The following is a 15568-nucleotide window of genomic DNA, read 5'->3' as shown; positions in this document are numbered from 1 at the left end:
ATCCCAGTGTTTGGCCATGGCCTTAGATGCACAGTGGTGGTGGGTGTCTGTGCTTGTTGAATCACCAGTTGCACAGTGTAAAGATTATGGGTATATCAGGTCACCTGGGGTCTCAGTGCCCCATTGCTGGTGCAGCCAGGTTGTCACTGTCAGCTCAAGGCTCTTCCATCTCACTTGGCTCTGCATCCTCAGATAAGGGCCTCAGGAAAGCCTTTTCTGATTTAATCTTGCATCAGGCATTTCTTTCACATAAGCTTTTTATCTTCAATTTATCCTATTACATGTTTTAAGATAAAACAATGAGTCCCTGTAATCCATGAAAATCCTCCTTGAAAGAAAATTCGGGGATCTGGTTTGAAGTGCAGCTGACATGAAAAAGAAATCTCCGTGGAGTGACACTGTGGGGCCCTGTTCCTTTGCAGGAAATTGTCAGCGAGCTGCCATTTGTCAAGCTGTCCTTGGATGACTTTCCAGACAATAAGGACATCCACAGCGACCTGCACGCCTACGTCCAGCACAGGGTCCACAGCAGCCAGGACATCCTCAGCAACATCTCCCTGAACGGCAAGGCTGATGCTGCCCTCATCGGCAAAGTGAGCAGCCACTTGGTTCTGCGGAGCCTTGGCTCCTACCTGTACCTCAAGCTCACCTTGGACCTCTTCCAAAGGGGACACCTGGTCATCAAGAGTGCCAGCTACAAGGTGGTGCCTGTGTCTCTGTCTGAGCTCTACCTGCTGCAGTGCAACATGAAGTTCATGACCCAGTCTGCTTTTGAGAGAGCACTTCCCATTTTAAATGTGGCCCTGGCGTCCCTCCACCCCATGACGGATGAGCAGATCTTTCAGGCGATCAACGCCGGCCACGTCCAAGGGGAGCAGGGCTGGGAGGACTTCCAGCAGAGGATGGATGCCCTCTCCTGCTTCCTCATCAAGCGTCGAGACAAAACCCGCATGTTCTGCCACCCATCCTTCAGGGAGTGGCTCGTGTGGAGAGCAGATGGCGAGAACACAGCCTTCCTGTGTGAACCCAGGTATGACAGGCCGCTTACCCAGCAGCTCTGTGCAGGAAGCCTGATGCCTGGCTGGCGAAGGGATCACAAACACGATTCATGTTCTTTTGCAGAAAGACAATACAGCATGAATGATACAGTGCAAGTCGCTCAGTCCTGTCCAGCTCTTTGTGACCATATGGACCGTAGCCCGCCAGGCTTCTCTGTCCATGGGATTCTCCAGGCAAGACTACTGGAGTGGGTTGCCAATCCCTTCTCCAGGGGATCTTCCCGACACAGGGATTGAACCTGGGTCTCCTGAGTTGCAGGCAGATTCTTTACTGCCTGAACCACCAGGGAAGCCCTCAAACAAAAACTTGTTTTTTTCCAAACTTTTTATTTTGTATTGGGGTATAGTCAGTTAACCAGCTTCCCAGGTGGCACTATTGGTAAAGAATCTGCCTGCCAATGCAGGAGACATGGGTTCAATCCCTGGATTGGGAAGATCCCCTGGAGAAGGGAATCAACTCACTCCAGTATTCTTGCCTGGAGAATTCCATGGACAGAGGAGCCTGGCGGGCTGTAGTCTGTGGAGTCATAAAGAGTCAAACACGACTGAGCACATAACCAATTAACAGTGTTGTGGTCATTTCAGGTGAACAGTGGAGGGACCCAGCCTTATATATACATGTATCCATTCTCCCCAAACCTCCCTCCCATTCAGGCTGCCACATCGCATTGAGTAGAGTTCCATGTGAAAGCTTCCTTCCTTTAATTGCTAGTAATGTAGGACTCCTTAGTATATCTGGATGAAGGAGAGGCTGGTGGTGCCCGGGCAGTGTTTCTTTGTGATTCTCTTCTAGGTCCCAGTCCCCTCTCTCAGGGACACGTGCAGGAGAGTGTGGGACCAGCTGCAGGGAACAGCTGGCTTCCCTCAAGCCTGTTCATGGCTCTGTTCCTTTGCGGGGTGGGGAATCTGCACACTGCCTCTCAGTGCCTTTCTGCCACCTCTTGAGCTTGTGGTGTCTCGTCCTGGGGATCTGAGGCATCTGTGGCCCCAGAGGGGAACGCAGCCATCACTTCCAGCCACCTCATTTTGCACTTGTGTCCTGCAGGGATAGCAAATTGGGGTTTGGGGTTGGGAGGAATCGGGTTCAGAGTTCAGGTGCCTCATTTGCGGTGGGGCGGCTGCATCCGAGGAGTCAGAGGTCCACTGAGGCTTTGTAGCAGAGCTGGGCCAGGACACAGCTCTCCCCACTGTCCAGGGGAGGAGGTAGGAGGGAAGCCTGCCCACCCTGCAGCGTGGTGTTAGTCAGGGTGAGAGACTGAGGAATTTGAAGCGCAAATGTTCTTCGATAAGGGTGGGTTCACTTCCAGCATCATTGCTCCTGCCTTCTCTGATTCAGAATTGCTCCCGGCCCTGTGTAAGAGGTCTGATAAGCTTCTCAGCTGTCTCCTTTGGGCTGCCCTGGCCGTTTAATCCAATGCTAAGGCCCGGAAATGAAATGAATAAGCACTTGTGAGCCACATACTCCCTTTCTCCCATGAATATATTTTTAATTTATTGTTTTAACTGGAGGATAATTGCTTTACAATATTGTGTTTATTTCTGCCATACATCAACATGAATCAGCCCTAGGTATACATATGTCCCTTCCCTCTGGAACCTCCCTCCCACCTCCCACCCCACCCCACCCCTCTAGGTTGTCGCAGAGCACCTGATTTGAGCTTTCTGTGTCTCACAGTAAATTCCCACTGGTTATCTATTTTACATATGGTAACGTATATGTTTCTTCCATGAATATTGACTTACCGTTGACTATCTTGGTCTAGCTGCTCTTTTATGTTGTAAATAGGGTGTTTTCTTAGGTGACACTGGGCTAAGAGTTGATTGTCTTTTGAAAGTGCTTTGGGACAATAAACTAACTCCCAGGTTATTTAGCCAGTCAGTAAAAACTAGGTGACAGATGTTCTATGATATATTTAGCCAAGTCAGACCATTTTACAGGAAGATAGTGAAGTGGAGAGCAGCCTTGCTAGCATGAGGTAGGTGGGCCTGGCTTGGCCTACAGGCAGAGTTGAGCAGAAGGAGGTGCTGTGTATGGATGACTCTGAGGTGTTATGCTTCAGAAACGAGGGATGGCATTGCTCTTAGGGCAGGTCAGAGAGGCAGAGGCACGGAGCTCGCTTTGTTAGGCAGGAGCTGCTTTGGAGTTTAGCAGTGTGAGCTCATGGGGTTGGTGGTGGGGTTCCAAAGCAGGTGGGGTCTAACAATTGGAAGAGAGGTTGGAGTTAAAGATCTGGCATCGTTGATGGAGAGGCAATGGTGGGACATGGTGAGGAAGTGCGGTTGGGGGAGAGGGAATGCTGGACTTCTGGGACAGGGAGAAGGATTTCTGGGAAGGAGGGGAAGGAAGTAGGTGCTGCTGAGAAGTGAAGGGAGCTGAGGGTTCAGAGGAAGCCATTGGCTTTTCGTTGCAGGAGGAGGGTCCTAGATCTTCAGGAGATTCCTTCCATTGGGTTGTGAGGAGTGAAAGAGGAGAGCCAGCATCCTGGCATGGAAAGTAAAAGGGTGGAGAGGTTTGGGGTTGAGGGTGGGGAAAAGTTTTGGTTTATGTTTTAAACAACACAAGGGATTGGGATGTTGTTGAAAGCATCCTTGAGACAGCATGTTCATGGAAACACAATCCGTGAAGGGAGAGAAATTGGAAACTCGAGGGAATGGGGTCAGCGAGTCTCCTCTTTGCCTCTGCAGCATCCATTCACGGCACGATTCTAGCTTGATTTTGTCTTGTTTACGGGTCTCCAGTCCAGCTGCTGAGAGCTCCTCAGGGCAAGGACCTCACGTTGTTCCCCATGAGATCCCCAGTATCAAACAAGGTGCTGGTTCTAGGGGGATGTTAATGCACAAATGATTGGATAAGTCAGGTTATGCTGAGGAAGAGCACAGGGGCTCTTATTACGTAGACTGTGGTCACGCTCTACTCAGTCGTCATCACCTGTTTGGGCCCATCATTTCCTGTACAGGCCTCTGTTTCCCCCAAGCACACCAGTTTGGAATCATGATACTTCATGATTCACAGGGTCAAACAGGTTAATAAAATAACTTAGTTACTTTTTCTGCATCTGGCACGTGATAAAAGGCTGGATATGTGTAAGCTTTGGGAAATGGACAGTAAGTGTGGGTAGACTTGGAAGGAGGCATGTGATCTTAGGAAGGAAGGATGTAAAGGTATATTCAGTGTAGAGGAGCTCGGGTACCCAATGACTGTGTGGTGAATTGTTTCCTCAGAGAGGTGGGAAGCCACACGCTTAGCTGAGTGCACCGGACACCTTTGGCCCAACCACTGAAGGGTGGGTGGTCATCACCCACCAGGGCCAGCCAACCACAGTACTTAGCAGGTTTTGTGGTGGTTGCAGCTGGCATGGCCACAGAGCTAGCAGACTGGGAGACTGAGGGTGGCTGAGCCGGTGGTGGGGAGACTGGCCCTGATCAGAGTCATGTGGGACTAGCCCATTGATGTCGGCCAGGGAGGGCATGGCGCACTGGGAGACGGCAGAGAGGGGTTTCCCTGGGGGCAGGGGAGGTGCTCCTGTGAGAAGGGGAGCCGAAGCGTGAGGTCTGGGAGGTGGTGTGTGCAAGGGAGCACAGGGCACGTGCTCCAGACCCTTACAAGACAGTAAGTGGGAGACTCAGCGGCAGTGGGTGGTTACGTGTCACACCTTCTCCTGTAGGATGAAAAAGAGTCCTGTGGTTTCCACCTGCCCTGGTTTCCTCATCTGTAACATGATGTATAATTGAGAAACAGGCAAGCATCTGGATAGATAAATATGATTTAAGTGATGCATGCTTTTAATCCTCTAGATCAGCAACGACTAGGAAACACATTTAGAAGAATGCTTTTCTTTTTCACAGTGTTTATCTTTTTCTCTACAACTAGCTGCCTTTTCTCAGCAGAACAAAATTTCACAGGTGTCAGGTTAATAGAAATGAAAATGATTCACCTCGTGCAGCAGTCACTGCTGCTGGAGTAAGCAGCCCTTAGCATGTTTTCCAGACTGGCCTAGAGGAAGGCATGGAGTCCATGGGAGACGGAATAAGTTCTACAGACATGGAGGGGAAAGTGGATAAGTGGCTTCTTCATGAGAGGGCTGGTAGGGGATTAATTGGTGGCGCCAGTTGATGTCCGCCCTGTGCCCAGACATGGCAAACACATTTACACAGCTTAGCTTTCTTACCCCTACAAGGAGCTGTGTTCCTTTCGAGCCTAAAATGCTAGTTGTTTTCTGATTATGAGCTATTTCTGCGTGCAGCCTGGTTTTGCTTTCCCTCCCATGGTAAGGTCTTGTCCTTTGGCCCAGGTCTGCCCTCAGTGGTGATTGTACTGACAGGAGGCCTAGGGTCAGGTCCAGTATGGTTCTGCTCCATCTGTCCATTTGCACATATCTGTCCTTCATCTGTCCATCCATCCAAGAAATGCATATTTGGGTTCTTACTGAGTCTTGGGCATTTGCTAGGTATTGTGACCAAGCTGTGACTTAGACAAGACCCTTAGTCTCGTGGAGTTTGTGTTTTTGTGAAAGACTTAAATGAGAGTGATGGCCGATGAACACAGAGTGGGTGGTTCCACAAAGACTTGCCCTGTCCTGGGGCTTCTCTCTGAGTCACTCCACAGAGATAGGGGAGTCCCGAGAAGATGACGTAAGGAGTAAACAACATTGGTATCCTCTGTGAAAAAGCAGCTTTCCACCCATCTCATACGGTGATGCTGAGACACCAGCAGGAGAGTTCAGGGGTCGTTTGGTGATGTTCACCCCAAGGGCCTGCAGGGAGGTGCACTGGGGTCTTTGGTTACCAGCCTTTGTGTTTCTCGTCCTAGGAACGGGCACGCTCTGCTGGCGTTCATGTTCTCGCGACAGGAGGGCAAGCTGAACCGCCAGCAGACCATGGAGCTTGGCCATCACATCCTGAAGGCACACATTTTCAAGGTGAGCCCCACACCGCTGGAGGGAGGGTTTCATTGGTGCCGCATTGAGGTTTTGGTCCTGGAGACAACTTTGTGAGCCCCATTCCAGACACGGCCCCTGCCTGAAAGTAACCATTGTTCTCACATTTCCACCCTCTAAATCAAGTTTCCACTTCATTCATTCCCCTTTGTTTCTTTGTTAAATAGTTATGGAAGAGGCTAAGTTATGTGACCTCTGCAGTTTCCTACCACCTGGATTTTCTGATGGTGTGCTTGTTTCTTGTGGCCTAGTTTAACTTGTTCCTTTTTCCTCTGGATTTTTTATTCTTTGGTAGTTATTTTGAGCAGTTTAATCAGGTTCAGGTTTGATTCCTCCCTTACCACTCCCCCTGCATATCATAATTACTTTATACAGGTAAACCTGTTATGCTGCATTTTTGCTTTATTGTGCTTTGCAAATAATTGTATTTTTTCTTACAAATTGAAGGTTTGTGCCACCCCTGCATTGAACTAGACTTTTGGCACCATTTTTCCAATAGCATTTGCTTACTTCATGTCTCTGTGTCATATTTTGGAAAATTCTTGCAATATTTCAGACTTCTGCTTTGTTACTGCTTATGGTGTTCTGTGATTGGCAATCTTTGATGTTACTAGTACAACTTATTGAAGTCTCAGATGTTGGTTGGCATTTTTTAGCAATAAAATATTTTACAATTAAGGTATGTATTAATACATTTTTTTAGACAGTGCTATTGCACACTGAATAGACTACAGTATCATGTAAACATAAAGCTTTCAAGTGCACCAGGAAACCAGAAAAATTGCATGACTCATGTTGTTGCTGTGGTCTGGAACCAAACCTGCAGTATCTTTGAGGTCTGCCTGGAGAGTTAAAATGCTCTGTGAGTCTGTATGAGGTTTCTGGGGTCAGAACACCTCGTGCGCTTGGTGGGAGGCCATCAGCCATGACTGGCCTCTTCCTTCGTTAAGGACTATAAATGGTGATATTCTAACATTTATTCTTCCTTTAATTGATTAGAGAACCTCTATAAAGAGAAACTTTTCCCTCAACTGCCATCCTTTCCGCCAGGCAGACAGTTACTGTAGCAAAGGCAGGCTGGTTCCTTGACCCTTGGTTTTAGGACGGGAATGCTTACAGGTCCGAGCCTTTTTCTGGGCACACAGCCTTTGCCTCGTGTTCAGTGGGGACGTTCACCCGCTTCAGACCCATGCTGCATGTGGGAGAGGAGATGTTAAAGCTGATTTGCTGCTGTTTTTTCCCAGGGCCTCAGCAAGAAGACAGGAATCTCTTCAAGCCACCTCCAGGCCCTGTGGATCGGGTACAGCACCGAGGGGCTGTCCGCGGCCCTGGCCTCTCTCAGGAATCTCTACACCCCCAATGTGAAGGTGAGCTGCCCTCTGCCCAGGGAGCCAGAGTCCCCGCCTGACCACTGTTGCATCAATGGTCCTGCTCTCCCCTGCCCTGGGTTGTGGGCAAAGGAGGCTGGGATGCTTCTAAAGAGGCGGTTTTCTGGGTGTGAAGCACATGGACGTGACTGCTCCATTGCCGGTTCTCTTCCACAAGTCTGGCTTTTGCTGAGGCAGCAAGATGTGGGTGGTCAGGAGCTGCTATGTGAGCTCATGGTGACTGTTTCAGAGTAGATGAGATAAGGGAAACAGTTCACAAAGGAAAGCAGAGGTCAGAGGGGAATTTCCAGGGAAAATGGACTTTTAAAGCATCCTAGCTTCTAATCTGGACTATCTCTTTACGGTTCTTAGGAAATTAAGCCCTGATGAGAGGCAAAGGGTTGGTCACTTTAAAGAGGAAAACTTTATTAAAGATTTGTACACACATGTATTTATGACCTCGGAAAGTATATCAGGGTCTGCCTGCTGCTGAACCAAGGGCTTCCTCACTCCCCATCAGTGGCTAATATTTCACAGTATTTTGCTGAGCTTTTCAGAGTAGATTTTTCCCTCCTCCGTTAATGCAGTCTAAGAATCTAAAGCACACAGAGGCCAAGTTTCTGCTTAAGGCAGCAAAGAGGGGTTAACTCCCATGGCGTGTGGGAACTCCTGACTTAACATTATAGCTGTTTATAACCATCTTCCCCAGTGCAAAGTAAGATGAGATTGTAATTGTCTTCACATTTATATTTCTTACCTGCTTGATGTAGCTGCTAGACTCCAGGCCTTTGAGCCCCAGGCCCTGATGTGTTGGCTGCCTTCAAAAGCTCTGACATCGTTTCCCAGGTAGCCAGGTTCTCCCCTTCAGTCACTGCTATGAAAAGTCATACCTGTTCTCTTGTTAGTAGCCCAAGGATGGCCTAACATTGTCACCAGGTGGTCAAGGGTATCCCTAGAATTTTCCAAGAATCTTTTTCTTCTCCTCACTTTGGTTCATTGAACCCACATGCCCCTGAGATGGTGCCATGGAAGAGTCTTGTCCCCACACCCTCTCCAGGCCCGGGGGAACCTCTATGTCTCTTCTCCCCTATTGTCAACATGTCCCACCCTCAGCACCCCACCTTGGACGTGTGTCTGGGGATCGAGGCCTTGCAGAGCACTGCCCCCTCTTCTCCCTTCCCTGCTTTCCTGATGTATAATAGTCCCTTGGATTCATTCCAGGTCCTTCCACAGACACCTCAATCCAAGGATGCTCAAGTCCCATATATAAGGGCACAGTATTTGAATATAACCTACGCATATCCTCCCATATACTTTAGATCATCTCTAGAGTGCTTCTAATATCTAATATAATACAAAGACTATATAAAGAGTTGCACACAGCAAATTCAAGTTTTGCTTTTTTGCAACTTTATGGAAAGTTTTATTTTCAAATAGTTTTAATCTGTGGTTGGTTGAATTCACAGATACAGAACCTACTAATACAGAGAGCAGGCTGTATTTCCTTATTTTTTTTTTCTCTCTTTTTTCAACGGAAGTATAGTTGATGTAGATTTTAGATGAACAGCCTAATGATGTGATACTTGTTTTTATAGCACAAAAGGTCTCGTTAACAAATATCACCACATGTGGTTATAAATTTTTTCTTACAGTGAAAACTTCAGATCTACTGTCTTAGAAACTTTGAAATAAACTAAATTACTATTGGCTTTGGTCCCGTGGGGGTACATGACATCCCTCCTTGCTGGTCTTTAGAAGTGGAGAGTGTAACAAAGGAGCCTGGGTGTCAGGAAGGACCCAGCAGGGCTCTGACCCTGGAGCGGCTCGCCCACAGGCCTACCGCCCAGTACAGAGCTTGGGTATTGGTTAGAGAAAGGCCACCACCCCCCTGGTGGATTCAGACAAGGTCTTTACAAATGCAAAAGTGTAGGTGGACTCAGTGCTGTTAGGGCTCCAGTCTTGAGAGGCAGAGGGCCTATTGGATTTCGGCTGGGCTCACCCCTGGACAGGGCATCTGGAAGCAGAGCAGCCCTGGAGAACTGCTCCCAGGAACCCCTGTGTCCAACCTGCGCTCTGCAGAGTGGTAGACTTGAGGGTTGTGTCCTGACTGAAGCCATGTGCAAGTTTCATGGGGTGAAGACAGGGAAGCCGCTTTTGTAATTAAGGAGCACTAGCTCTAAGCTCGGAGAAGGCAATGGCACCCCACTCCAGTACTCTTGCCTGGAAAATCCCATGGACGGAGGAGCCCGGTAGGCTATAGTCCATGGGGTCGCTCACAGTCGGACAGGACTGAGCGACTTCACTTTCACCTTTCACCTTCATGCATTGGAGAAGGAAATGGCAACCCACTCCAGTGTTCTTGCCTGGAGAGTCCCAGGGACAGGGGAGCCTGGTGGGCTGCTGTCTATGGGGTCGCACAGAGTTGGACACGACTGAAGTGACTTAGCAGCAGCTCTAAGCTGCTGCTTCTAGTCAAAAGGAGCACTTCCTTTCTAGATAGAGTTACTCTGAAAAAAGAGAATGTGCCAAGGACATATTTCACGTGATGAAGAAATTGTGTTTCGAGTTTTTGTTTTACTTGTTATAGAAACTGGAACTGAGTTTATTGTAATAGTTTCATCTCTTATTTCAGCTGAAAGTATATCTTTTGGCTTCTCCATAATTAGTAAAATTCTGTAATGATGGCAAGGAACAAAGAAAGAAAAATTAAAATGGAAGTATCTGTTTTCACTGTTTTAATGAATTATGGGCACAAAAGTTATTTTAATATGGAGAAAAGTAAATGGGAAACGTTATACTCTGTTGAATATGAGTTTTTAAGACAATAAATTAAAAGGTACCATGTAATAGTGTAATGAGCTTGACCCGCCTGGGATTATAAACTTTCCTCTTTAACATATTTTCAATTTTAAAAGTTATTCATCTTTACTTTGTTTTATAAAATTCCAGTGTAGTCTACATCTAACATTATCCCCCCAAATTGTATAACTTAGTCACAGAACTTTAAGACTTTCTATTATCCTTCTGTTTCTTTTGTCTTTCAAAAAAAGGTGGGGGTGATTTTTCACAGAATCTTGAACAAATTACAGTAATTTAAAATTATGCATGCAATTAAGGAATTTTTTTTCAGAGAGTATTAAATGTTGTCATACAGGAAAGGATGTCATTTTGAGCAATAATTGCAGTTTGCCACTTTGGTAAATTAAAGCTACTTGCTCTGGAGTAATTACTTGGTAGTTGAATTTTAATTTTGGTGGCATGCCCGTGATTTCTAACAATGTGATCTACCATAGCCAGGCCAGGCTGATGCCAGCCTGAGCTCTGGCTGGCCCTCTGGGGTCCTTGCCACCAGGGCCCCCAGGCTTCGGTTCAGTTGGTTGTTTTGCTCACATAGTTCCATTGGGCTGGCTGCCAGCCACAGGCTTCCTAAGGCTGTGGACTCAAGGGAATTAAGATTGTGATTCTTCTCACAGCTGGAGGCAGGGAGGGGAGGAGACAGGAGTTAGGTGTGGACCTTGGCCTAACTTTCCTGGCTGAAAGGATGCAGTTGTATTCTGCATAATTATTGGGAAACACGCATTTATTTACACCAGTTGTACTGATGAAAACCTCCAGTGAGAAAACCGAGCCTCCCACTTTACCACATGCTGGACAGAACCTCTTCTGTTCTTCATGATCACGTCATTTTACCTACCACCCTACCCTCTTTTTCATTTTCTTGCATTCATCCGATCCAGAGGTGTGTATAGGTAATATTGCCATTTCCAGTTGTTAAAGAGAGATCATGGTGGTGGTGACCAGAAGATTTCCACGTAGTTGGGAAAAAATATACAGAAAGAACCATTTTTCTGCTTCCCTGAATGCCGAATAGTCTTAGCCAGAGCTGCTGCTTCAGCTGCTGGACTGTGATAAGATAGAAGTTAGTGTTGTGCCCGGGGCTAATCTCTGCCTTACCTGCTCTGAGCCTCAGTTTGCTCACCTGTGAAGTGAAGGTCACTAAAGAACCTGCATCGTAGAGTGAGGGGACACCTCACTGAGATGTTGAAGCTCTTGGGAGAAGACTTGGCATTTATTATATGGCCAAGTGAGTTATTTTTAGTTGCTCTTCACCTTCTTTCTGGACACTGAGATTCTCCAGAAAGCACTTGAGAACTTGTGCATGTGCCTGGTGGTGGTGGTGAAGGGGAGCTGCCCACAGGCTGTGATGGGCCCACACCTGCCCTCAGAGGAGCGTGAGGTCTCCTTGCTGCCTGTGCTGATGAGCAGCCCTGGCGCGGTGGGGGCAGGAGGACAAGCCCTCTGGGTCAGCCAGTTTCTGGGGCAGAGCGCCCTCCTGTGCCTTCTGAGGGTCAGAGACTGGGGCCCTTGTCTCTTTTAAAGATCCGTTAATGTTCCCTGGTTGCTCAGATGGTAAAGAATCTGCCTACAATACAGGATACCTGGTTTCGATCCCTGGGTTGGGAAGATCCCCTGGAGCAGGAAATGGCAACCCGCTCCAGTATTCTTGCCTGGAGAATCCCAGGAACAGGGGAACCTGGCAGGCTACAGTCCGCAGGGTCTCAGAGTCAGACACAACCGAGCGACTAACACTTTCATTTTTTTTTCCCCCCAAAAGTGATTATAACAATAGCAAGTAATATTTATTCAGCACTTATAGGATGCTCAGGGCTGTGCTAAGTGCTTTGTGTGTGTGGCATGTTCATTTTTAATCTTCACAACAACCCAAGGAAGTGCAACTGTTTTTATTTCCACCTTTCGGGTGAGGGTAGTGATAGGTGCCCAGATCCCACGGTGGGAAGAGTGCCTGGCACGGAGCAAGCCCACGCTCCCTCCACAGGTGCGCTCCTCACCTGGTGTGTTTACAGCCGCGGCTGCCAGCTGGAACCACCTGGGAGCCCCAGGCCCCAGCCTAGTCAGAATCTCCAAGGGTGGGGCAGGTGCTTTGGAAACTTGCAAGCTCCCTGGTGGTTTCACCGAGCAGCAGGGTTCAGAAGCGTGGGTTTGGAGAAGATCACAGACTGTTTAGGGAGGGTAAGTGGTAAAAATACCCACAGCATCGCACCAGCAAAGGAAATGTTTTTCCCAAGAAGCAAATAGAGAATTGATAACAAATGCCTTTAGGAAAGTTCTGCCTCTGTGCACAGACCTTCCATAAGACTTTTCTTATATAGTATTATGCAAGACATCACTGAGGCGACACCTTCCAACGTTCTTAGAAGAGTTTCTGTCCAGTAGAATGGGGTAGTGTACTGTCATCTCCTGAGACAGCACCTGAATCACAGAGAGGTTGAGTAATTTTCTGAAAATCACACAGCAAGTTAGTTAAGAGGCTGATTGAGAACTCAGACTCTTTAATCCATCATCTTGTTCTTTTAGGCCCATGAATCTCAAGAGGGAATGGGATTGATGGGAGAGGGGAGAGAGAGGGTAACTAACTGGTGATCAAAGTCACCCTGTGAATTTACAAGCAGTTTCTGCCTGTCCTTTGGTGACCAGAGTCCAGTGGGCCCATCAGTGTTATTGTGTGTGTGTGTGTGTGTGTGTGTGTGTGTGTTTTAAATCTTTTTTATTTCTGTAATGTTGGTAAATGATGCCCCCGCTTTGATCTTGTTTAATATTTAGTTTGTTTTGGCTGCGTCAGATCTTGGTTGCGGCGGCGTGTGCTCTTCGTTTTGGTGTGCAGGCTTCTCTCTGGTTGTGATGCATGGGCTCAGTAGTTAGTTGCAGGTGGGCTTAGCGCCCCCCGGCTTGCAGGATCTTAGTTCTCTGACCAGAGATCGAACTCAGTCCCCTGCATTGGAAGATGGATTCTTAACCATTAGACCAGCAGGGAAGGCCCTGGTGTGTGTGTTTTGAAAATTTTGAAAAGCTGTTCAGGTTCTGCTCTGTATTGTTCTCACCTAAGAACTCATTTCTTGGGCCTCAATAAAACCCCTACTGTGCCAGCAGCATTGTCGTATTCCTGCCACACTTTTGGCGGTTACTCAGAGGGAAGTCATTTTATCAAAAACCCCGACTTTTGTTGGGCACTTACCCTTTTAAAATGCTTTAAAGTCCTGCTTGAGTCTGGTGCTGTTTTTAGGAGCAAACCGCTTAGGGCTGTAGAGCAGGCTCGGTGGGGATGGGTTTGCCCAAGGTTGTGTCCTGTGTCACTGTGGGGACAGGGACACCTCTCCTGATTTCTCCTCTCTGTATTTTCTGCCCTTCTGTCCACATGTGCTGGTTGGCAGCTGGGGGCTGGGTTGTTGTTGACCTGGTGAGATTGGAAGATTGTCCTCCCCTGTGACTCTGTGAATGATGAGATGGGTCTAGTTGCTTGGGCACAAGTGTGCTCTTTTTTGTTTTTGGAAGTATTGATTTATACTGTTGCGTTAGTTTCAGATGCACGACAAAGTGGTTCAGTTTACACACACACACAAATTCTTTTTTAGATTCTTCTCCCTTCAGTTCAGTTCAGTTGCTTAGTCGTGTCCGACTCTTTGCGACCCCATGAATCACAGCACGCCAGGCCTCCCTGTCCATCACCAACTCCTGGAGTTCACTCAGACTCATGTGCATCGAGTCGGTGATGCCATCCAGCCATCTCATCCTCTGTCGTCCCCTTCTCCTGCCCCCAATCCCTCCCAGCATCAGAGTCTTTTCCAATGAGTCAACTCCTCGAATGAGATGGCCAAAGTACTGGAGTTTCAGCTTTAGCATCATTCCTTCCAAAGAAATCCCAGGGCTGATCTCCTTCAGAATGGACTGGTTGGATCTCCTTGCAGTCCAAGGGACTCTCAAGAGTCTTCTCCAACACCACAGTTCAAAAGCATCAATTCTTCAGTGCTCAGCTTTCTTCACAGTCCAACTCTCACATCCATACATGACCACTGGAAAAACCATAGCCTTGACTAGACGGACCTTACACACACACAAACACACACACATTTTTTAGATTCTCCCTTACAGATAGTTTCAGAGGCACAGCAGAGTGGTTCAGTTTACACACACACTCCCTTAGACACACACACACACATTCTTTTTTAGATTCTTCTCCCTTAGAGATAGTTTCAGATGCACAGCAAAGTGGTTCAGTTTACACACACATACTCCTTTACACACACACACACACACACACACACACACTCTTTTTTAGATTCTTCTCCCTTACAGATAGTTTCAGATGCACAGCAAAGTGGTTCAGTTTACACACACACACTCCCTTACACACACACACTCCCTTACACACACACACACACACACACACTCTTTTTTAGATTCTTCTCCCTTACAGATAGTTTCAGATGCACAGCAAAGTGGTTCAGTTTACACACACACACTCCCTTACACACACACACTCCCTTACACACACACACACACACACACACTCTTTTTTAGATTCTTCTCCCTTACAGATAGTTTCAGATGCACAGCAAAGTGGTTCAGTTTATACACACACACTCCCTTACACACACACACACTCTTTTTTAGATTCTTCTCCCTTACAGGTTGTTACAAAATATTGAGTGTGGTTCCCTGTGCTGTGCAGTACAGGTCCTGTTGTTGATCTGTTTTATATATAGTAATGTATATCTGCTCACCCCAGATTCCTAATTTATCTCCCCCCTCCCCCCACTTGAAGAGGTCCTTCCTTAATTATAAGTGATGGTCCTAATAGTGGGAAGGAACTGACTTGTGGGCCATCCTCACCCATAGAGGGGCTTTGTTTACCCCTCTTATCTGTGAACTTCTGTGTCTTAGAACCAGTGTCTTGTGCCGTAGGCCAAATGGGAAATGGAGCGTGCGGGGTAGATGGTGGTGCTCAGGGTTGGTGTGTGTGGATGATGTGGGGGTGTGTGCATAGGGGAGGGCTGGGAGCATTCTGTATAGACTGGGGGCACTTCTCCCTGGCGTTGAAGCAGGCACTCAGTGAAGTGATCCTTTGTCATGTGTATCTATGGAAAGGGAATTTATTCCTGGCAGAGGGATCTATACGGGAGAGAGGGGAAGACCCGGAGGTGGGGTCCTGCCTGCCCTTGTTATGGGACAAGCATTAGACCCAGTGTGGTCACCTTTGCGGGGTAGTGGGGTGGTCGGTAAGTGAGGGAAGAGTGCTGGTAGGGGAGGTCAGAGAAGCAGCTGAAGGGCTGGGTCACCCAAGGCTCAGGCTTCAGTGGCAGCCAGCGAGTCTGCAGGTTTTACACTCTGGCTTCTAACCAGTCTGTAT

General features: G+C 47.6%; 1 protein-coding gene across 7 annotated transcripts in view; it reads left to right on the top strand.

Annotated features, from left to right (window-relative positions):
• The window catches only part of TANC1 (tetratricopeptide repeat, ankyrin repeat and coiled-coil containing 1), a 252456-nt gene that overhangs the window by 203135 nt on the left and 33753 nt on the right, over window positions 1-15568 (top strand). For all 7 annotated transcript variants that reach the window (XM_027560022.1, XM_027560005.1, XM_027560042.1 and 4 more), the window contains 3 exons: window positions 423-1030; window positions 5869-5977; window positions 7240-7362. In XM_027560022.1, the coding sequence (XP_027415823.1) occupies window positions 423-1030; window positions 5869-5977; window positions 7240-7362 (840 nt within the window). The remainder of the gene's footprint in view (window positions 1-422; window positions 1031-5868; window positions 5978-7239; window positions 7363-15568) is intronic.

This window comes from Bos indicus x Bos taurus, chromosome 2 (genome assembly GCF_003369695.1).
Source record: "Bos indicus x Bos taurus breed Angus x Brahman F1 hybrid chromosome 2, Bos_hybrid_MaternalHap_v2.0, whole genome shotgun sequence".
Classification (NCBI taxonomy): Eukaryota; Metazoa; Chordata; class Mammalia; order Artiodactyla; family Bovidae; genus Bos; species Bos indicus x Bos taurus.
Note: the sequence above shows the minus strand (reverse complement) of the source record. Positions and strands in the feature narration are given on the sequence as shown.